Source organism: Haliaeetus albicilla, chromosome W (genome assembly GCF_947461875.1).
Source record: "Haliaeetus albicilla chromosome W, bHalAlb1.1, whole genome shotgun sequence".
Taxonomy (NCBI): Eukaryota; Metazoa; Chordata; class Aves; order Accipitriformes; family Accipitridae; genus Haliaeetus; species Haliaeetus albicilla.
In genome coordinates, this window is record NC_091515.1 from 2,878,512 (window position 1) to 2,901,272 (window position 22,761).

The 22,761-nt window shown below is 40.2% G+C and overlaps 1 protein-coding gene across 2 annotated transcripts; it reads right to left on the minus strand.

Moving 5' to 3' along the window:
* Positions 1-2,299: 2,299 nt before the first annotated feature.
* On the minus strand, positions 2,300-22,596 carry SKA1 (spindle and kinetochore associated complex subunit 1). Of its 2 annotated transcripts, none has more exons than XM_069775011.1 (7): positions 22,352-22,596; positions 21,373-21,465; positions 20,309-20,433; positions 19,493-19,584; positions 15,741-15,878; positions 10,731-10,900; positions 2,300-6,025 (listed from the first exon to the last, which is right to left on the minus strand). In XM_069775011.1, exons 2-7 carry the CDS (start codon positions 21,458-21,460, stop codon positions 5,877-5,879), a joined length of 762 nt encoding a protein of 253 aa, XP_069631112.1. In that variant the 5' UTR covers positions 21,461-21,465; positions 22,352-22,596; the 3' UTR covers positions 2,300-5,876. The 2 variants fall into 2 exon arrangements, with proteins under 2 accessions (XP_069631112.1, XP_069631111.1); XM_069775010.1 differs by having other exon boundaries at positions 21,373-21,476; positions 22,387-22,595.
* Between the last annotated feature and the right edge of the window lie 165 nt (positions 22,597-22,761).

The following is a 22,761-nucleotide window of genomic DNA, read 5'->3' on the forward strand; positions in this document are numbered from 1 at the left end:
AAATTGGACAGAGATTTAACACCCGTATGCTCCTATAGCAGGTATCGCGCAATTACAGCAACTCTGCAAGTCTTCCCGACATCCCCGCGCAGCTCAAGGCAGAGGTGCTGTGGCACGGCTGAAAGTATCACATAAAAACCCAGACTATTAAAACAAATAGGAAAATATGGATTATTAAAACCAAACATTTGAATAGTTTGAATAAATCTCAGACTCGCACAACACCTGACTTTAAGTCACACTTACTTGCAGCCATCTCCCCCAAAAGAACCATCCAGAAGCAAGTTGCAGGTCTCTTCCCTGCACTGAATGAATCATTTTCCACTTTGAAAATGAAGGCTGCACAGAAAAGCAGCCTCAGTGTGTTCCCAAAGGTTAATCTGATTTGCTGAGCCACAGCTGAATTATTAATGATTAGCGCTGCCGCTTCTATTAAGGAACAAGCATACAGGTAGCAACCATTACGCCAGCAAATCTTTTAAGCCAGCACAGCTCACGTCTATGAAGAAGCTCGTCTGCCTCCTGGCCTGCTCGGGCCACAGGGAAATTTAATTATTTAGGTTTCTCAGCTGCTGCATAAATACCAAACATAAAACATTAGTTCATAATCAAAATGCTGGTGCTCAGCACATGGCAAGAGAAGCTGCATCAGCAGGAATGAATGAGATGAGGCTGGCCAGTGCAAAGAGATGTGAGAACAGGGACTGAGCCTCTGTGAACAAACTCCCCCTGAAATGTGGGAAAAAAGAAAATAAAAAAAGGAAAAAAGACAAACTTCGAAATGGATCAATCCACAAGACTTCTACTGAGCATGGAACAGCCTTCAGATATTGCCAGGAGAGTCCAAGCAGCTCGAGTTCACAAAGTGACGTAAAGGCCTGGACTTATTATCACTTATTAATCTCACATCAGTTAAATTAGAAGCACTGCTAAACTGGAATAGAAAAAGTTTTAAAGCCATTGAGTTGCTATTCACTGCTATGATATTCCACTAGTTTATTTGCATTCAGTAAATCCATGAAGAATTGAGGAAATGGGAAAACCAATTTTCCTAGTGCAATTCTCAATACGAAGCAGCAGAGGCCACGACCTATTACATCAAAGTACAAATACACTTAATTGGTTTCGATCTTAGCTTTCCAAAACACTTGCTTTTATTCAGCTTTGAAAGCAACACATGTAGGAATAAACTTGTTCCATGTTTCTGTCTATACATATAAAATCTGTGTTTCTGCCTATACATAAACCCCAGCATGTTTAAAGTGGTTTAATTTAAACAAGTTTTTCTGTATTTTAACTGCATCCCAATTCCCAGGAAATTCCATGTGACACAAGTTAGTTTTAAAAAATAAAATAAAATAAAAAAATCAACCATTTAATAAGAAAGCCCTGTTTAATTTTTGTACTTTACTGTGGAAAATGGTAAGCCTAATTATGAGAATATTAAGCTTTGTAGCTACTTAAATATATATTCTCCTGGTTATCACGTGCACAGGTTCCAAACTGAGCCCAGCTCTTGGTTTTAGTTGCAGTCAACATGTCTTAAGGGGTCTCAATCAGTGTAAGGATCAAGCACTCAAGGAATAAAAAAACCCCAAACTATAAATGCAAAACTGGATTAAAAATAATGATTTAAATCAAGGTTTCCTGCTTTTCCATGCTGATCCTCAGCACAGGGTTTCTCTGTAGATAGCTGAATGGTTTTGTAGCTTGTCTGAAACACAAAACCACTCCTCTGATGAGGGCAAGCTCGTACACACGCTGGTGCGGGGCAGGGAAGGCAAGCAGATTTGTGATTGCAATCGCTAGGGTACGTCAAGATTATTTAGTCCCATGAGCCATAGCAGGCACCACCCTAGAGAAAAGTTTTAAACATTTTTTTAAGTTAAGAGAACAACTCAGAGGGTCACTTGCTAAAACCGTGTATGGGGAGAGACACCTTCCTCAACTCAGAGACTCTTCTGTCAAAGTCCTTGATATCAGTTACCTTCTTTATGCAGCATTCCCTTACACCGGGAATTTTTTTCAGCTTTGTTCAGTATTAACTCCCTATAAGCAAAGATCCACCATGAATGACATGAAATGCTCATTTTCTCTTCCTCCTCGTGGGCACTATGAAAGGGAACATGTGCTCTCACAGATGGAAATCGCTGCCTCCTGAAATAACACGCAGCTAAACACCAAACTAAATACTCACGGGTAAGAGTGCTTTGAGCATTAGTTTCAACAGATAATTATTTCCATTAGTGCCTCTTCAAAAGAGGAGTTAAGAACAAAAAATGCATTTTTTTAACCAACAAAACAACAAAGCAACAGGAACAAAGAGCATTTTAAAAGCAACTTGTGCAACGCTGCTTTCTCCCTGTCAGACCACATCTTTCCTGTCCTCGGAACCCCCCCACCGCGAACGGGACAGTAGGATTCAGTTTGATTTCTGACCATCACGGCCAAATTTAACAGACGTTCCTTTCCGCCTCTGCCCAAGACATTTATCACAACGTATCAGATTATTGCAAACGTGAAGTTCCGTGTTTTGTCTAGACCGGCCCCAGGAGGTAACTTTGCTCACCAAATACATATTCAGCAACAGCTTCTTCTGTTCCTCACAGCTCCCGCTATGTCCAGGGGCTGGAGAGCAATGGGTGTGAAAGCACAAACCGAGCCATGTCCTGAGAGAACAGATTAAGGCTGCGGGAAGATCACAACTCCTTTCCAGTATATCAGGTAATTAAATTTGCGTTACGTCAGTTTCGTTTCCTTGTTTTCAGAAGCTGAAATATCAGGGAAGCTGACATTTGGAAGAGCACAGGTTGGCACTGGAAAGCTGCAAGTTAGCTGTATTTTGGAGGAGTATTACATTAAACCATCTGGCAGGACTGTCAGAAACACTTACTGATATTGAGTTCTATTGCCAATTGTATGCTGATGAAAGATACGGGGAGCACTAGCCAAAGAAAGAAAGTAAACATACAGCAGAAGATAGTCATCTTTTGTGGCAACTCCTGGAGATGAACATTTTGTCCCCAAAACACTTTGGAAACAGCAAAAACTCATTCAAGAGAGTGAACAGGAACTCGCTGAGCACCTGGGACACCAGGGCATTACGCTTTTCCAGATCACAAGCCAGAGTGAACTTTTTGAGGAAGAAAGGTGGAAGGGTACAGTAAGCGACCACAATCCATGGCTAGACTTCCTCATGAAAAGTAAAAGAAAGAAAACACAATGTTAGGATAGGGGATTAAAATAATGAGCACATTTGTGAGAATCTGCCTGAGGGAAAATAGTTTAGAAAATTAAAAACTCCATAGTAACAGACTGAAAGCTGTTAATCAACATCTAATTAATCACAAACTGCAATCCTCACAACAAAACATTAAAAGGAATTACAGGCAGCAGAAAAACATTCATGCAAGCAACCAAGCTTACCCAGACCAAAACAAGTACTAAGAAAGAAAAAAAAAAAAAAAAACAAACCACCATAGTGATGATACCTGAAAAGGAAAAAAAAACAAACCCTTTTGACGAGACTATCAGGACATTACCGTGAACAGCCAAAACCAAGGTTATGTTGTATACTACCAAGTTTTGTTTTTTTAATATCTAGCAGAAGGCAACCTCTAGGATCCTGGCCTCAACCTAAGTTAAAAAAAAAAAACCACCCTGTTGGCAACAAGCAGCTATCAGGTTGTGGTGAACACAATCACATTGCATGCTGGCACAAGTAATGCTCGGCCATTTTAGAAGCACAGGTTAGTCTTTTACTACAGTCTGCAATTACACCAGCTGTCAGAGGGCACAGTTGCTGCAAGCTTGCTGATTTCTGTTGCTCTCGCTCTGCTCCAGCCTTTCAATCTGCTAGTGCAGACCCTGCGCCGGGCCAGAAGGTCCCGCAGAGCTGCTGCAGCTGCATGTTTTCTGTCCCTAGTGCTACACAGGTACCATAGAGCTTTGACAATCCAAAGCCCTGCTCATCTGAACAGTGAGCAATCAAACAGTTTGAGAACAGCGACTTTGAAACAATCGTTAAGAAAGGGTCTCTCATCTTTCCTCAATTATAATGGTAATTGAAACATTAGACACCTGTCTCAGTCTTGTTTGCCCATCAACAAGTTCTATTTTTAAGCCTGCCACAACTGTCCCATATACTTGGACCTCTCATTACAACAAAGTGTTCACTTGGACATGGTTCTTCTGAGTCCATTTGGGGCTCTTTTTGCTTCTTCCCCACACTTTTAAAGTCATATAATCACAAAGTAAATTGCAGAGAAGGAAAAGTCAACATGCTGTAAATACTGAAATAGCCCCATGTCCAACAGACCAACTTCCCTCTAGGGACACCCACGCAACAGCATCTCCTCCTGGTGCGGGCTGGAGAGCTGATGAGTCAGATGATCAGAGGAAAGCAGATGAAAACAGAAGTTAGGCTGCTGGACAGTCTGGAGCCAGTCACCTGGAAATGTCAAAACCAAACATGAAATGAAGGGCAAGCCCGTGCAACTGCTTTATGAGATTTCTTTTTATTAAATAGAGGGTTGCAAGTCCTGAATCTTGAAAGACTCTTAAACAGTACGTGAAGCTGGGCAAAATGAAGCCCCCCCCTGCCAACACAATAGCAAAAAGAAGGACCTGATGATCCATGGACCCTAACCTCTACACTTTATTTAATGTAAAATAAGCTTTGCCAAAACCAGATGGACTCAACTGACACCTATGAAAACTGATTTTGCACATCCTCGTATTCTGTGTGTTTATCTGAACATGGAATATATTCCAATATGATGCAGAGTAGGGACCTCAGCTTGGATCTCAACATCCCAGAGCAAAAGACCAAAAAAACCCAAAAAACCAACCACCACACACACACACACACACACAAAAATGGGAATGTAAGATTATATAGCACTCACCAGGATCTCTTTATTGAGAAAGTTCAATGTTCATTCAGGGTCTTTTGCTCATTAAATTGTCATCTTAACACTGACAGGGTACAAGAGGAGGTATTTTAGATTAGATGTTAGGATAACAGCAGGTATAGGCTCATGGAAGAAAAGGACCATAGCTTTTCATATCAAAACAGTTTTGATTACTTGCAGAGTTGACATTTATCACAATAATTCTACTCTGGAACTTACTGCACTAATAGGTCATTTGAAAGCAACCTTCTATAATAAAAACTGCAATGAGTTTGACCAGTATTTTCAAAGCAAAAGACAACATTTTCACTTAAAAAACCCCACTGCTCTACTGCTTCAGTCTAATGGGTTGGTCTGAGGGAAAAATCTGGCTGCATGATGAAGTATGAAAACCACATGGCTAACAGAACTACCGGTCATCAGTCTGGAAATGTTTAAACCACCTCAGATCTTTCCTGTTCAAGCGATGCAGGAAACTCCAAAATATACAATTAGGATAAGAAGAAAAAGATTAAAAAAAGGAAATCTGGAAATTGGTTTGAGGGATTAAAAAAAAAAACATCAAATGCTTCCTTTGAGTAGCTACAGAGTCTTAAACAGTCTCCAACTCATGAACACAAAAGGAACATTATTAACATGCAGAGAATGTAACTTTCAAGTGCTGACCTGAAAATGTGATTAAAACCGCCTGTGACCACAGGTGCACCAATTGCCTATCTGGTTTACATCTGTAATTTTCCAAAATACTCTCAAGTTTTCAAAACAAAACTCAAATACTTCAAGGCCATTTGATATTGCTACTCCTAATTTAGGATAGATGTCTGAAAGACACTTCTTGGTCCTCACTACTGCCTTTTAGAAAGTAAGAGAGCTGGATAGGAATGCCCACACATACAATCTTTCTCTGCATCTCAAAATACTTCTGCTTTCCATATCTTGGGTAAGCAGAATATGGAAAGCTCATTAGCAGATGACATAGCGGACAAGTCTTGAGCCACGAACTTCTCTCACTCTCTGGCAGTGGCGCAGGATATTGAGGATGCTATGGAAGCGCTTATCCACTTTCAGTTGAGTGAACTCTTTGATATCAGCCTCCACAATGAAAAATTCACCTGGAAAACAAATAATGACTTTGCTATAGAAATGACTATGTTATAGGATACACTTAACATTTCACAAGTAACAATACAACCTTTTCTTAACCATTCCACACACTGATGAAAAAATACAAACAGCAGTAGGACAGCCTCACACCATCTCAGAATTTGTTCTGCTTTCCAGATTTGTCACCAGAAAGCAGAATTACCAACCTTCCAATTAAGTTCAACCACCCAGCATCATCCACAGGCCCCATTCAGCGAGTTCCGTCTGTTGCCAGCTATATCTACTAACATCTCTCAAACCATCCATGCTCCTCTCTCAGGGTATAAAGTCTGTAGCATCCCAAACACCACCCAGGGCCAGATATGAAACATTTCACAGATGTGCCAGACGATGTGGATAGTAGAAAGTCAATTGACGGCACACCTTGAAGAGCCTTGATGCCTAACCGTAAACTTCTTTTTGAGGCCTTGCCCATAGGTGTTCTGCATTTAGTGACATCCAAAGCACTGACCTGAGCAAAACCAAAGAGATGCTCAGGGTCTGCTTAAAGATCATAGTACAGCTTTACAGAGAAAGGCATCACGCTTCAGTGTGTCAATCATGGAACACAGTTGAGTAGCAGCGTAATTTGAATCCCAAGTAATTGCGTTGCAATGTCTGAAATAAGCTGTGGCCTGATGACGTTCTCTCAGCAAGCACTCAAGTTCTGGAATTGGCCCTTTGCAAATAAAGGACGGAGCCCTGCATACATCAGAGCTATGCAGCCCACCATTCCCTTGAATTCCATCAGATTTGGAAAAGAATAATTCTTTGTTAATTAAGAAAATGCAAGAGACTAACCACATGGAAAGGCATCCTCCCTGTGTCTCTCTAAGAAAATGGCATAGGAAGGTCCTGCATCAGAGCTGGCAGCCCATCCCTCCTTGTAGTTGATTAACTACTTCTAAAAGGAAATTCTCATTATCAAGTGCTTGTAAGAAACCAAGGCCTTGACTGGAGTTAAAGCATTTAAAAATGCCTGCAACAGAACCCCAAGAGAAAATCCCCACAAGCTAATAGTAGACAGGAAGGAAGGAGTTATTCTAAGCACTCCATAGCTACATTCACTAGCTGCAATTTCATATTCAGTCTTTATACAGTGCTCAGATAGGAGATAATTATAGATCTAGTAAAATGACTGTACATTTAATACTTCCTGTAACAAGGCATAAGGTTTTAACCATGCATCTTCACAAAACCATAAGAAAAGCAATCTGAAACCAGGAACATGCTAATTAAGGTATAAGAAAGAAATGTCCAATTATCTTTAAGGAGAAGAAGTAGAAAGAAATAACATACTCTTCTGTAGTACCATGCTTCCAAGTCTTATGAGAAAGAGGTCGCAAGGTTAGGGGTGTTCTAGCTTGGAAAGAAAGGATAGCATTCTCCCTCCTCCTTTTACTCTTAAAGTAAGGCAGAGGCAGCATCATTTTAGATAAGATGGAGCACCTCTTCTTTCTACTAAGTTATTGGAGAGTCCTTCCAGTTTAACTGAGGAGAAAGTAGCTGACCATAGCTGGAAAGCCAAAGCTGCCAGGAAAGCTTTTATTTGTTTATATAAAAACAAGTACAATGTAGCTTTATATAAAAACAAGTACAACGTAGCTTTACACAGGCAAATCTGTTTTTATGTAAACATTTCAACTTTAAAATTTTATCTTATGAGTGATCTAACAGGACACACACTGCACTCTGAAGCGGCATCCAAGGTTGTGACGGCCATTAGAACTAAGGTCCCAGAGTGCTGTTTATATGTGCAGTGTTCCCTAAAATATTGCTTAGCCAGAGCTGAAGAATAACAGATCGTGTTTTCTCACAGACTGGGCCATTTTGAGAGTTGGTGACACAGATGTCTAATAGGAAGCAGAATCTTCCAGAGACAATGACTGTCAAAAGCTGGAGGTCTTCCCCCAGATGGGAACTATACTGGAATCTCAACAGAGATTGCAACACTGCCAAATTTGCATACAGATGAGAACTGGAAAGTTTATTTACTAGGAAAAGAAAAAAACCTGTGTAACTGCTTAAAACATAACTACAGTTGCAGAGACCATTTGCAATTTCCAGTAATAGGGCAATACACCTAAATGGTGTTAGGAATCCAGGGATAATCCGCATACCAGTTTTGCAGTCTATTATATCTGGGGGAGCATCAGAACGTCCTGAATCTGAGCAGAATATGATTTCTTCTTATGTTTGCCCAGAATTCAGGGCAGCAACATTCAGCATAGCAGGATCTTTTTTATGAAGAAACCAGAACTGGATAAAGGGTGGTGGTTTGGTTGGAAACAGTAGGTCCACGCACTAAATAACTAGCTAAACTAAATGAATCACTCTACTGGCTGGAAGGCTACCCTGATAAACCAGGCAGCATCTTTTCTCATCTTGAAATCAGAGGAAGAGGTCAGCTGGCAATCAGCCCAGGCTGAGAAACTGTGGGAATCCTAAGCAGAGAGACACTCACAGTAGAAATTTAAGCAAACAAATCAATGAATGCACAACCTCATCCTGAAAAATGCAATGGATAAAGACATTTAATCATTTTGTGCTGGCCAGATAAGAACTGTCTGACAGCCTGCCAGACTTTTTCTCTAGACTTCCTAGATGATTAGTCACAGCAAACAAAAACAAAACAAAAAAACCTACCACAGACACACACACACACACTCAGGTGCTGAATGTCCTAGTTTCCTAACTGAACTTTCCAGCACAAACAAGAAAACAAAGACTGTCTCTCGGGTACTTTAAGAAATTAAGCGTGTCAATTTTTCAGACTTAAAAAAAAATACTTTCTGGTAGAAAATTATCTCTGACTAGTTGTAGCTTTCTCAAGTTGCTAGAGCAGCTCCTTCATTGCAGCTGAGGCTGCCGTGGATCATGGTGCAGACTAAGCAGCATTCCAGGCCCAGGAGGGCCTTTCTGGTGTTTACCCTCTCCTCTATAGCCATGGGCTCAAACTCCTTACTATCACCCTGAGGACAGTAACAGTTAAACCAAAAAGATACTGCAAGTTAAAAATTATGAAGCAAGTATTTTAAGAAATCCCAGATTAATACGAGCCATTGTTAGACTGAAGCAGAACTTGTCTAGAAAAAAAAACCCCACAACTATCCAGGCCCACATCAGAAGCCAGTCATGTGAAGTAGTCTAGCTGCATGCCTTTAGCATGCTTTTATTAAAGTCCTTTACAACACTGACTTTCAAATGACATGTTTATCCTTTAAGTCTCAAAATAAAGTGCTAGGCATGTCCATCATATTAGAATTCCTACCCTAGAGAAGAGATGCATTTAGATCTAGAAGTTAGTGATGTTATCACCATACCATAAATATTGAGAGAGTCTTGATCAGTGACAAATTCAGAGGAAGGAAGAAAAAGTTGTCGTTTGTCATAAGGTGACTCCTGAGTAGCCAGTGAATGCTCTTAGGGCAGAATGTTCTTGCATTCTGTCCAGGGCAAAAATCAAGAGGCGGGCGCCGAGGTGTTGTCAGAAAAAGAGTTCTCTTTCTGTGAGACAGAAGAGAGTTTGCTCCACACTTTATGTCTGAACTTGGAAACACGAGGGCATTCTAAGGACATCACCAAGCTTGATATGTGCAGTACACCCCTCCAGGAATAATTACATACTTGTTCTCAAAAGGAAAGGAATGTCAAAAAGGAGATTTTAATATTAGAGATTTACTGTGCCACATATCTTTGGAAAAACTAACCTGTAAGTACAACTTGCTTTTAAATTGAGAGACAGACATTTTGATGCATTTTTGCTCTCTCTATGCTTTTAGGAGGAGAAAATGTAAGGTTATCAGACAGCCCTGTCTCTTCCACAAAGTCACTGCAGCATGACTGATTACCCAGATTTCCCAGCTTGAGAACAAATTTTTAATAGTTCATGTCTATTCTAGGTTAAAAACTGAAAAAGCAGTTCATGCAGTTTGGTTATCAAACTAAGAGTTTCCAGAACTTGTAGTGATTCCAAATCAAATCTTTGTGCAAAGGTTTTGCTACAACACACTATGAACATGACATGTTTTCAGTGAAAACATACAAAAAGTAACCAAACGAGTTATGGGAAAACTCTTCAGTCAAAACAATAACCCTTGTTGCTACACTATGTGACTATCCGGAAGAGGTGACAGGATTTTATACTGACTACCCAGTTCTGTATAGTAATAAGAAATTTATATTCTTTATGGCCTAGAATCTGATCTGGAGATGAATCTAATTTCTGTTCTCCTCCCCTTATATCAAGGGAGAACCAGAATTTTCATTGCTCCAGATGGTCAAAGCATTGTTTGTCCCCCACAGTGGATAGGAATTCTTCAGGGCCAAATCTGATTTACATTGTGGCACCCCATGCTGGGAAGGGAGGGAAAGCGCTGTTAAATCTACAGATTTTTTTTCCTGTTCTGCATCTGAGAATAAGCAATAGCAGGTTTTCTAAAATTTTTCAGGACTGATAGTTTGAAACACTCCCACAGGTTAGGCCATTCCACCAACTACCAGAGTGCCTGGATGGACTATTTCCTGAGAATAAGATACTGTAAGATACACTACAAAATGAAAAGCACATGCTGTCATGAGTCATTCAATATTTTGTCCAGTATGTTTATACTTGTGCTGCAATATCCAAGTGTTATGAGTTTGGTACTAGCAAAGGGAAAAAAAAATAAATACCTTTCGTATCCTTAGTTTCTTCTTCCAGGAACCTGTGGTAGAGATTTCTGACTGCTCCATTCATAGATTTCAAAGGCTGATGCAAGATCTTGTACTTGCCCACCACGGCCTTGTTCACCTCTTGAACAACTGCATTAATCTGATCATATGTTAAGCGGCCTTTCATATACCTACAAATAAAAATAAAAATCAGTAACCAGAAAGTCACAAACAAAAGTTCCGTGTTTATTTTTCTCTTTCATCATCCTTAATTGAACATACTATTCCTAGTTAGAGGCAGTTTCTTCTGCTTTGTGTTACTGAATAAATGTAGTAGTTAATTTTGTTAATTTCCTTGATTGTTCAATAATCTTGAAGGTAAAAAAGCCATGATAAAACTTAAACCAGAAAGACGAAACATTAGAAAGCTAAATTAAGAAGTAAAAAATATCCAGTGCTTCAGCTGCAAGGAGCCTTTCAAAATGGAATAAAGGTTGCTTTCATAGCTTAGCACTTAAAAACTACAAACGCAGAAAAATCAAGCAACTTTGCAGAAAACAGCACGAGCCAAAACTGAAATTAAATGTTGCTGCCCAAGAGTGCAATTTGGTTCATGTTATAATCATAAATCATCTGTATTTGATCTTACAGCCATTCCTTCGGTTTTTTTGAAGAAATAGCAGTTTTGTGTTGTTTTCTATATTTTTTTGTGCAGCCTACTAAGCTATACAGACACAGTTCTGCACTACCAACATCTGCTTCTGAACTTTTAGAGCATTTCATAAAACTAGTACTAAAATAGTAAGATCTGTTGATAACAGCCTAGAGGTACAGGAAGCACAGAAGATAAAAACAAAGTGATGTGGAAATATTAGAAGACTGGAATATTTGCAAGTAAGGCTATTTAGTATTTATAGATGTAAAGGCATTTATTCAATGAAAAGGAAACATGCTACAAACTGAGAAGCCATTGTATAAAAACGAAATCTGAAACGCGTATGACAAGCAGTAAGCTAAATACAAAACAAAACCCCAGAAGACACTACAGTAAAAGCCAAGGCAACCTTGCAACTTGAATTATCCTGTGATCACCATTTAGTCACTACAACAAACCAAACTTGGCTGTTTGTGTTTGGTTCAGTATCAGTTTGCAGATGCCTGGAATTCAGAAAAGTGTTACAATTCATTTTAAGAATGAATAGGGTTATTGAGGTCAGTACATCAGGCGGCTAAAAGCCGTAGGACAATAAGACTAAGAAGATCAATGAACAGCAAATTCTTCCCTCATTTTAACCTGAATGAAAAAACTCAATATTTGGAAAACATACAAAGAATTTAAAGCACAAGCAGCTAATCAATTACAAACTCAATATTCCAAACCAGAATGTGGGCAGGCATTCTACAATTGCCAACTACAAGTAAGTGTTTGCTGTAGATTTTAAAAATAGCCAGTCTCTGCTGGGGAGGCAGGTCTGCACAGAGTGTGTAAAAACTCCTGAATTCAAAGCAATTGCTCTATTGTCAGACTGAATTGCCACTGAGTTATTTGCAGCCTGTTTCCAGTGTTATTGATACTTTGATTAATCCAGATTAAAAGTTGGAGTGTAGCCATTTTTATAAAAAACGCTCTACTTGGCACACATAACATCTTTTCAAATAAAAGCAGCACTACCACCCCTGAAACGCAGTCATGCTCAGCATAAACAAGTAACACAGCCTATAACCACAGAAGGCCTTTGCCTGTATACATTAACCGCTATTTATTGCTCTATCTGCATCCCTTAGCCTATTTATAAAGTCACAAGGGAATGTGCGGAGCTATGAAGATTAAGGCCAGACGTATAAAATACCTGTATTTAAGTTCCTGTGCTCCTGCTATCAATAGACATACAGTGAATATACTTAATTAAGCCAACAGAACACCTCAGCTCATCCTGAAGCAGAAACAGAGAAGCAAGATTTAGTTGCCTAGACCTAAGAACCGAGTGGTCTTTGAGAGGCCCTCAGGCATCCAAGGTGCTCGCAGGGGGCCAGCAGATGTGCTGGGGTTTACAGAAAATTCAGTAACTAGAGATCTGGCAGTACATGCTAAAGCATCTACAATGGCACCAGACAGCTCTGCTCAGGCAACGGAAACACACCATTAGCAGCTAGGCAGATGAGCCATTGTCTGGTTTCGCTGATTGTACCGACTAGACGTTCGGCAACAAGAGTGGGAGTGGGGGCAATCGCTGAGCGTGGAGACACCCATGTCACAGACACTGAAATGTATGCGCCTTAATCTGAAACTAAATTCTGTCAAAAGTAACTGGAATTTTTCTTCTGTACATAGCTGTAAGGATTATAAAAACTCCAGCTGTTCCACAGGCTTCTCATATTTCTATCCAGCCATGGCTAGCAAACTCATAAAGGCTCACATTTATTTCAGTCCATACATACACTAACATAAAAATACAAATTTGAGAAGTTCCAAATTCATCCTTTTAATTTAGATTTAAAATAAACTTTAAAATCTGCTTCACTACACCAACAGCAACACCATTCAACTTTTTTTTTTTTTTTTTTAAAGAATGACCCAATTTATTTTTTTAATCCACAGAAGCCCTTTTCAAAACATTTTTTTCCATAGGTACGAAAACCAAAGCACAGTGCTGTGTTCTTCAAAGAAAAATAACAGCATCAATACAGCACATATATACCACTGGAAAAAAGATAAATCTCCTAATGGCCAATCCTGCTCTCTCAAAAATGCTTAGCCTAAAAGAAACATATATTCCCCCCAGTTACCATCTTCTGAGACTTTAGAGTTATAATGAATGTGCAGATTCTAAAAATATCTTAAGCGGTAAGAATTTTAGAGACAGAATAAAGCATTTTCCTTTGCCTTGAATTCGAAGTTAACTGAGACATCTACTGTGCAATTTCCTTTTTCTTCCTCCAGAAAGTGTCTTTCTGCAACAATTTGAAGGCTCAGATAATTTGCAAGTTTCTTACTGTGCAAGAGTATTCTATTTGATCAAGGCACTCCATATCTGCACCTTAACACAGCTTGTACCTTTGTTAAATACCTGCTGCAGAGTTGTAAGAATATGAAGTCACTGGAGACTGTATATCCCTTTCAGTGCCCTAATGATGTTAGGGATAGATTCTCTTTCACTTTCAGCACAAAGGAGGTCAAAACTACCTAGATTTTTCAGTTACAGCCTGCCACAGCTGTGGTAGGAAGGGAGAGAGGAATGAGACTCTTGGCAGATGCAAAACCCACGATACTCAGCTGGTATGGGATTTAGACACATATGTGACGTGTATGCAGTTGTGCTTTATTAAGTCCCTCAAACAGGCTTCGCATAGGCACAGTCCTGTACTAGCACAGCCATGTGGCTCCAGGACCAGAGCTGCATAAAAATGCAGTAGTATCCCTTGTTACTATTGCCAGCAGGTATAAAGAGATCCTGCACGAGAACCAGTGCTGACCTGGAGAACTGGGATATGAACCTAATCCTCATTATTCTGAGAGAGTATGGTTAAGTGTGAGAAAATTTGGGTCACAAACATTTGCTGCTTAGATTTGATTAAACAGTATGTGAAATTGAAAGCTTAGCAGACTCCCCTGATCTTGTATTATAACACTGCCAGGCAAGAGTCAAAAAACATGGTAGATTAATAGATCCATTTAAATTCAGGTAAATCTTCCTCCACAGAACAAACATGCCTTTCCCATCTCAATAAAAATAGTTCTATAGCCCCACAAGCACAGTCTAAGATGCAACCTTTCTATAAATCAGCAATGAATATAAGAGGATCCAGCTGGCCTCTGTCCCCATTCTCCCATCCACGAACAGCAGTGGAAAACTTTCCACTTTAAGGGGCTACCAGGGAAGACCATAGTTTTAACTGGAGATTAAAACAACATTTGGCTGGAATGGTTTATCTGGCCTTAGCAGAGATAAAGACCAAAAACTCCCATGCTCCAGCTTTACCTTTCCAAAATTTTATCAGGAGAGAAGCACCTAAGGGATTAAATCCACCAAATACTAGAGATGAGCTACAGAATAAAAACATCAGGTGCATGCACTTTTAAGAAGTAACCAAAAGAGTCTTTTATCATGAGCTCGACATTCAGGCTCCTTCATTTTTTGGATTAAGCAATTTGGTGGAAGAAAATGGACATTGCTTACCTGAAAATTTTGAAAACTATAGGAAAGATGATTTGAAAACCTCAAGGAAAACACAGACTCAAAAAAAAAAAATTCTTACTGAAACAAGTGTTGTCAGGGAACACACTGAATCTAGAGTCTAGATAACAATTTAGCCTTAGGCATCAGGAGAATTTTCTCCTTTTTGCAGAAATATTTGTCCTTGTCCCCAAAATGCCATTTAAGAAAAGTTATTCCTACATGACAGACCTCAGACAAGGATATCTATTAATCAGGTTCTGTTGGTAGGGGAAAAAACCCACAGCTTTCTACTCCAGAAATTTGGTATATTTCAGTGGGAGGTGTTTTTGCTTTTAATAAGTCTGACTTCTTTTCCTGTTTCAAAACAGATTAATAAGTCAAGACTTGAAGTTTTCAGAAACCAATAGTCAGGTCAAATAAAAAGAACATTTATCATTATTTTTCCTTTTAAGTGTAACCATACCTTTCATGTTATGAGATGATGGCTTTTTTTTTTTTTTTTTAAAATGTCAGTTCTCAAAACAAGAACAGAACCCATCTATTAACTAATATATTTCTGTTCATACAATGAAAGCGACTTTCGAGATAAGAGGTTTGGGTTTAACTGAATAGTTCTGATCTTCCCACCATATACATAAAAAAGAACCTAATTAGCTCTATTAATTTCATTTTCAAGTTTGCCAGTATTGCATATAAAATATTTGGAGCTATCATCATGATGTTTCATCCTGTGAAACATTTAAAACTTCAAAACATCTCTGTCAGTCTCTGTTCTGCAAGTGCTTACTTTCCCAAACCTACGTTTGCCACACAAATTGGCATGACAGGGCTAAGAAAAGCTGTGCTTACTTACGCAGGAACGCTTTCAAACTCTTCTGCAGTTATTAAGGGTGCTTCTTTAATAAGTCTTGGCTCTTTTGTAAGTTTCTTTATACGTTCAGGTTCTACAACTTTTGTTTGTTCTTCACATTTCACAGTTGGCCCGGTGATGCTGTAAAATGAATGAATATTAAGTGTATAAATAGCAGATAAGTAGTACGGAGAATAACAATTAAATTATCAAGTCTGCTTACTCACAGACCTAAGTTCCAACCCATCTGTTAGGATGGATGAACACAATTCATGATCTTTCCTGAAAGAAAAATAAAAAAAATCCTACTCTGTTTCAAATTGCATATTTTAGCTGACTTCATTATAGCTCTTCATTTCTCTGCTAGAGAGGCTGCTAGCAGGTGAATTGGAAGCAGTCCAAATGCAGCACAGAGCAGTTAAGAATTCAATGTACCATTACATTTCACAGAACATGAGGCCTTGCTTTTTATCAGATGAACCACAGCACAGAGCTGCAGCCTAACAGGCAGATTTGAAATACTTCACAGCTCTTTGAAACAAGTTCAAATCTTGGGAAGCCTGACTCATCCATTAATCTTTTGAAGCAAAGAAATTCAACACCATCCAGCAGGCTGGGATATTTTTTTTATATATATATATATATATATATATATTTTTTTTTTAGGCAAGATCCCAAAAGCCAAGAAATTTCCTGCTTTGAGTGATTATTAGAGCATTATTTTTATAAATTCACCCTTCCTCCAAACCCTCAAACCCAGAGTTATTTGCCAGCCATCCACCTAGCTGCTCTCCTACTCATCAGTAGGAGGACAGCAAAGAGGATGCCTTTGGCCAAATTCACTGTCATCTGAATACAAGGACATTATTGGGCTGAGATGCACAACAGAAATAACTACAGCAGTACCGAGCTGACCTGTCACAAAGAACTGATCCTCTTCTTGTGGGAAGGTTAGATCAAAGTAGGGATCTTTGTTTGACGTGGAGCCCTATGGTCAGCAAACAACACAGCAGTGCCTCATCTCAGTTGACCTGAGGGCCGGGATTTGATGTGTCACTCGCTGTGACACCCCCAAAGACTGTGTCCCATTTCCCAGGGAAGAGGACTGCAGTGCAGGGGACAGCGAGTGCCACCTGCTGGACTCCCAAACTGTCCTGTCCCTGACACAGTGACAGGGGAAGCTCTGCTCCGTGGCACGCCACAATGCAGAGCCCTTCTGAAATCCAGGACACCAACAGTTAAACTAATTCAGATGTAAACATCTGAAAAACAAGGTGAGGCCCTGCACAAAACGAATCCTGGCACCCTGGAGCTAGCACTAGTGGCAGGGAACATCAGCAAGGAGGAAGGAAAGGGAAGGGTGGGATTTTTGGTGGTGTTGGAGGTGGCTTTGGAATAGAAGGATGAACACAAGGACTGAGAGAGGCGAGTTTGCACCTTAAAACTTCACTCCTCCCAAACACTCCAGTCTCCTGCCATCCTCCTCACTGCAACAAGCCTCTTATCTTTTCTAGACGATTCCCCACCCCCAGGTACTTCCGCTTTGGGTTCCCACCCACTCCCTAGCCTGTGCAAGTACGGTACACGTACAGCTCACTGCTGACCTGGACAATGAAAAGAAAGAATTGAGGCTTGTATTTAATATCTGGCTTTTGTGTAGTAAGAAACTGCTCTCTCAATAAACACCTGGAATACAAACGGCTTAAGATACATTGCACTTGCTTTATATTTCAGTGAGATTCCTCCGGTAAATAAGAACATCAAAACCAAGAGCACAGGAGAGAAACAATAACTAAAGCTGTGAATTGTTCAATTAATCCGTGTGGGCGTTTTCATTCTTTCTGAGATTTGAAGGCCTGTCTCACCAGCGTTCAAGTGCTCGCTCTGCTTTCTGTATTACTGATCTCATGATATTCACTCAACAGACAATTAGTAGTCAGCTCCCCAAGCATTTTGGGATGCAGAGGAACAGATATGGAGAAGGTCAATGGAGGAAGGTTTGAGGAAGAGGACTGAAGACATATTTACAGTGATAAAGGTGGATTCTAACCAATTACGGTCTGCCTTGCACTTGCTTGATCCTCCACTGCACAATACAGTGACAACAGGGGACAAAGGAGAAAGGGTGCTTTGACAAATGGCATTAACATATAATGTATTATTCCTCAGGAAAAACCAACACCACAAACTGACACTGACAGAACAGCAGTTGTAAACTGGCAGAGCACAATCTGTAGAAAATTAGAAAAACTTGATTAGTTTTACATGTGTGGTTCTCTCTAGAAAGGGAAGGACCAGCTAAAGTTACATCACAATTAACTTCTTGATCAAAAGCAGGACAAGACTGAAAGGGAAACCAACATCCAAAGAATCTTTTTTTATACCAGAGGTGACACAGTCACTAAACAAGCCTCATTTTCATCTAAACAATTTCCAGGAGCTAATGTAAAATTAAGACAAAGGGTTTTCCTAAATTAAGAAAGTAAGTTATGAAAGGAAGGCAGAACTGAAGAAATTCCATTCTTTCACACACAAACACACAAAATATAAAATACAACATCTAAACTGAAATGGAACTTGAAAAGGAACGAGATATCTCTAGACAAATTTTAGGAGCCTGTTTCCTAAACTGAGGGTTCATGTGTAAAGGGTTGCATTCAGAAAAAAGCTTCTGCACAAGTCACCTCTTTACCAGCTAAGACTAGTCCAAGTTTCAATACAAGCAGTACCTACACAGATGAGAATGTTGCTACACGCTATCTAAAATTACAGTTCATTTTTCTCTTCTGTAGCCCTATTTCCACATCCTTAACCTTTTACTTTGCTGGAATATGCCTGAAATGTTTTCAGCCTGAGGCTTGTCTGGCATTAGGAGCAAGACCAGGTAAAGCTGATAGATTCAGGGCACATATTGGAAGCATTGAATTCAAATAGACTAATGCATTGCCTTCTGTCAAGCTACAAGGCTGGAAACAAGTTCTGGGATCTCCAGATGTTAGACTCTAGAAGAGAATCCCATCTGGTATGCACTAACATCACTCAAAAATAAAAAGCAATTCCAACAGGCCAGAGAAAGAGCTGACCACTGAGAAACCTAGTCAGTTATAATGTCTTAGAAGCCTTCTGAATACTAGCTACTGTTTCACATACTTGTGTCTCCTTCTCTCACTCGAGCTACTTTATTCTGAACAGCTTCTTAGTACAGCCTTCTCAAAGGCAGGTGGATGTCATTGCTAGCTAAAATAAATGCCAGGCTGCCGCAGGGAAAGGAGAATAACCACAACAATAATTCAAATCCCCACAGAAAGATGACTGAGTTAGGGGATTTTTTTTTTTAAATTATATTTGGAAGGGCAGTGTTGAACTTCAGTTCTAGTGACCCAGCATTTGGATCACTAACCCACCCGTCAATCCTTAGACACTGCAGCTATCAAATCAGCGTATTTGCAATTCTAAAGCAGGGAATGCTCAGATTTGTCAAAGAACTAGCTTTCTACTATAATGTCACACCTGCCACTGGAAGCTTCCATATGAACAATTTGGTATTTTATAGGTTTTACCTGAGGGATTTGTTAGGGTGCTAGCACAAGCCTGGTAGTGAACAGCCAAGAGCAAACTCCAGAATCAATACATATAACAACCTTGGCTCCCAAAAGTTCACAGTTAATATACAGTAAAAGGAGCAGAGCTGTACAGTGCTGCAGCTGGACACTGCCAGGAGCAGCCCGATATGCCCATGCTCATGGACCACATACCAGCTCTGAGTTGGTTTAGGCAGATGGGGAGGAATGTTGTCACGGAGGTGCTGTGCTTCATTTTGATCTCTCTCAGCAGACTTCTGGAGCTCCTGAAATTAACGTTAGACTTCATCAGAAATCTGAAACTATTAATGTCAAGCAAATCAAATTAGTTTACCATTACGGCAATGCTAAAATAATTTTTAACTTCATTAAGAGTTCTTTGCTCTCTCCCCATCATCTTACCTCTTTACCCCCTAATTTCCCAAGAGCAACTAGTAAAGCTCAGAAAAACAAAGCTAAGAGTGTGAAAACATAAGCAGGTTTCTCCTTGCCCTCAAAGTGTCAGAGAAATCTGAATGGGCAAGAATTAAATCTTTTACAATATAGCCTAGCAGGTCTGGGCAGGGGAATGGCCGTGGTGACGAAGAGATACTACAGGAAACTCATCTACATTCCCCAAACAACACTTTCACAAAAAATTTAACACATGAAGGCACTGCAAACACACACTGGAACAAGAAATAAATATTCTAATTAAATAGTTTTCATAGCTATTGCAAGGATGTAAAAAGAGAACTGTTCTTTAGATCACAGTATCTATTATGATAAAGACATGCTTTCAATGTATAAACCTTGAAAAATAGAATTTTTAATATTCACTACGCTGGAGAGCTTCTTAATAAACCATCAGTAAGCCTGTTCCAAGCCCCAGTTTTCTTATAAGCACATGTGTCCAAACATATCACTGAGGATCTAGAAAAGAACAACTACCCACTTATCAAAGATTCCTTTGAATCTTTCAGTATTTTATGAACAGGAAAAAAAGATTACTTTTAGCAAATCCTTCAGTTTTTCTTGCTGTTGAACTTCAGTTTCCATTTTATTCAGGAGATCATGCAAGAGAACCATCTCATGTCCTATTTTACAGAGCATAGATTTGAGGGATGGTTCTTGACCTGTCAAAGAGAGAAGGTTAAGCCAAAAAACCTCCAACACAAAACCCATATGCATTTCCCTTCCCTCCACAAGCAGTGATTATCTGCTAACTCTATGCTCCCAAACTACCATATCTTCCCAGGAGAAGCAGCAATATTTGCTGGTCAAACAGTCAACCTCCTACTCCATACAGCCAACAGAGTTCAAAGCTGCTGCAGGAATAAAGGCCCCTCTCCAACACAACGCTGAAAAGCACTAAGCTGTACCCACTACCACTGCAGATCACAGGTGGAGGACACAGGGCTTAAATGCAGCCTGGCTTTCACAACTGCTTGGCTGCAGCACCCTGTTCTACTTTGTGATCTCCCCCTGTTTAGGGTTATAGTTCCTCTTCCAACAGGAGGTTAGCCTAGATGACCAGATGACCGTCCCAACCAACATTTCTATAATCCTCTGCAACCTCTATTTGTGCCTAGGAAAGGATAAGAGATGAATCTAAAACATTCAGATCAATTTCAGTACATCAGTTTAAATAAGTTTGTTACCCACTGCATCACAGCGAGGCACTCCTGGAATGCTAGGACAAGACACCTGTATAAATCTCCACCTATGCCTTTACACATTTTTGTAATTAGGCTTAACATACTTGCTTAACGTACTCACCAAGATATTTTTTTAGTTCTCCTATCTGGAGCTTTCCCCACCAAGTATATAGAATAAAAGGTACACGAACCACCAGTCTTCATGTCCCTCAGAGGAACATACTTTCACTTAGCCTGTGTTCTCTGCTTGGCACTTATTTCCTTGATAACGCTCCCATTTTGCCATCCTTGCTCACTTTGTTGTTGTTGTCTATATTTTACTTGATTCCCACTTCACGTTACATTCCTTGTCTAATGAAAGCATTCCCATTTTCTGCAAGGAGGTGCAAACCAAAACCCACTCTTAATTTCTTTTACCTATGTTTCTTAATTGAAGAGTCTTTTTAATAGTCGAAATCTTCATGTTGATGTGAAAGCATAAATCTTCCAGGTCTGAGGACGCCATATCCTCTATTATCACACTGAAGGGAAATAAAAAAGAATGCAGTAATTTAAGAAAGACCTAAGTTGCAAACACTAGGCACACAAGCAGAATTTTAAAAAGGGCCCTGATCTGTCAAAGAAGCAAAGGGAACTTAAATGAAGCAGTAAATGTAGTAACTACATTCTATTTTACTAAACTGAAAGCAGGAGAGGCAGCACAAAGTGACTGGCATCAGACAAGACAAAGCAATTTCCCTGAACTCTGGATTTAAATGCACTGTAATATCAATACAATGATTCCTCATGAAACTGGGTAAGTCTTTATTATACTAGGATGTCCGCTACTAAAGGAGTTGGAAACTTACTGCAATAAGCAAGAAATATCTGGTTTATATAAAGTAGTACTATAAGGCTCTATCAGGGAAGTTGCATCAGATGATCAATATTTAAAGTGGTATTTTGTTTTGGATTTCTTTTTTTAAAAAGACCAGTCAGTAATTAAACAAAAGGAAGCATGCACTTGCTTGCTAGCAGAGTACGGAGGCACAAAAAGTAGCATCATATATCGGTTGCTCTTGTGCAAACATAGTTATTAACTCTATTATAGAAAATAATTGATAAAAAACTGTTGCTGAAATGCATCTTCCCCAATAGCCGTGTAACAAATCTCCATTTAATACTACTGTCTGGCAGCCCTTGTCTTCACAGCGCTCACACGGCTCCCTCTGGTGGCTAACTCAGCCCTGAAAGCTCAGCTTTTATTTTGCTTTAGTTTTAAAATACTACGAACTAGCACTCTTGCTGAACTAGTTATTAGAGATTTGCCGATTTCCACACCCTCCGTACCTCAGGAGAAACCCTTACGACCCGCCGCACCCCCCGCCCTCCGTTTTGCCTCACGTCCTGACCCAACGCGAATACTTACCCCGCCCGGCGCCCCGCTCTCACCGCTGCCGGTGACCGGAGACCAGCTGACTCGGGACGGTGAGGAGGAAAGCGGCTCCCTGCTGCGGTGACCGGAGACTAGCCAGCTCGGGGCGGTGAGGAAAGCGGTTCCCCGCCGCAGAGCCCCCGGCCGGTCCCGCCGTCCCTCAGCGGAGGCGCCGCTTCAAACCCGCCGCGCTCGGCCCGGCCGTTGGAGAGCGCAGGCGCCTGCACTGCGCATGCGCCCGGCGGGAAGGAAGGGCGGGCGGTGCTGAGGGGAGAGGTCTCCCGCTCCGGTTCCACCCCAGAAACTGGGATTGCACCACCACAAAAAACCCAACAAACAAACCCCACAGCATTTGTTAAGTGGTTATATAAATTCAGTTTATTTCGGCATTC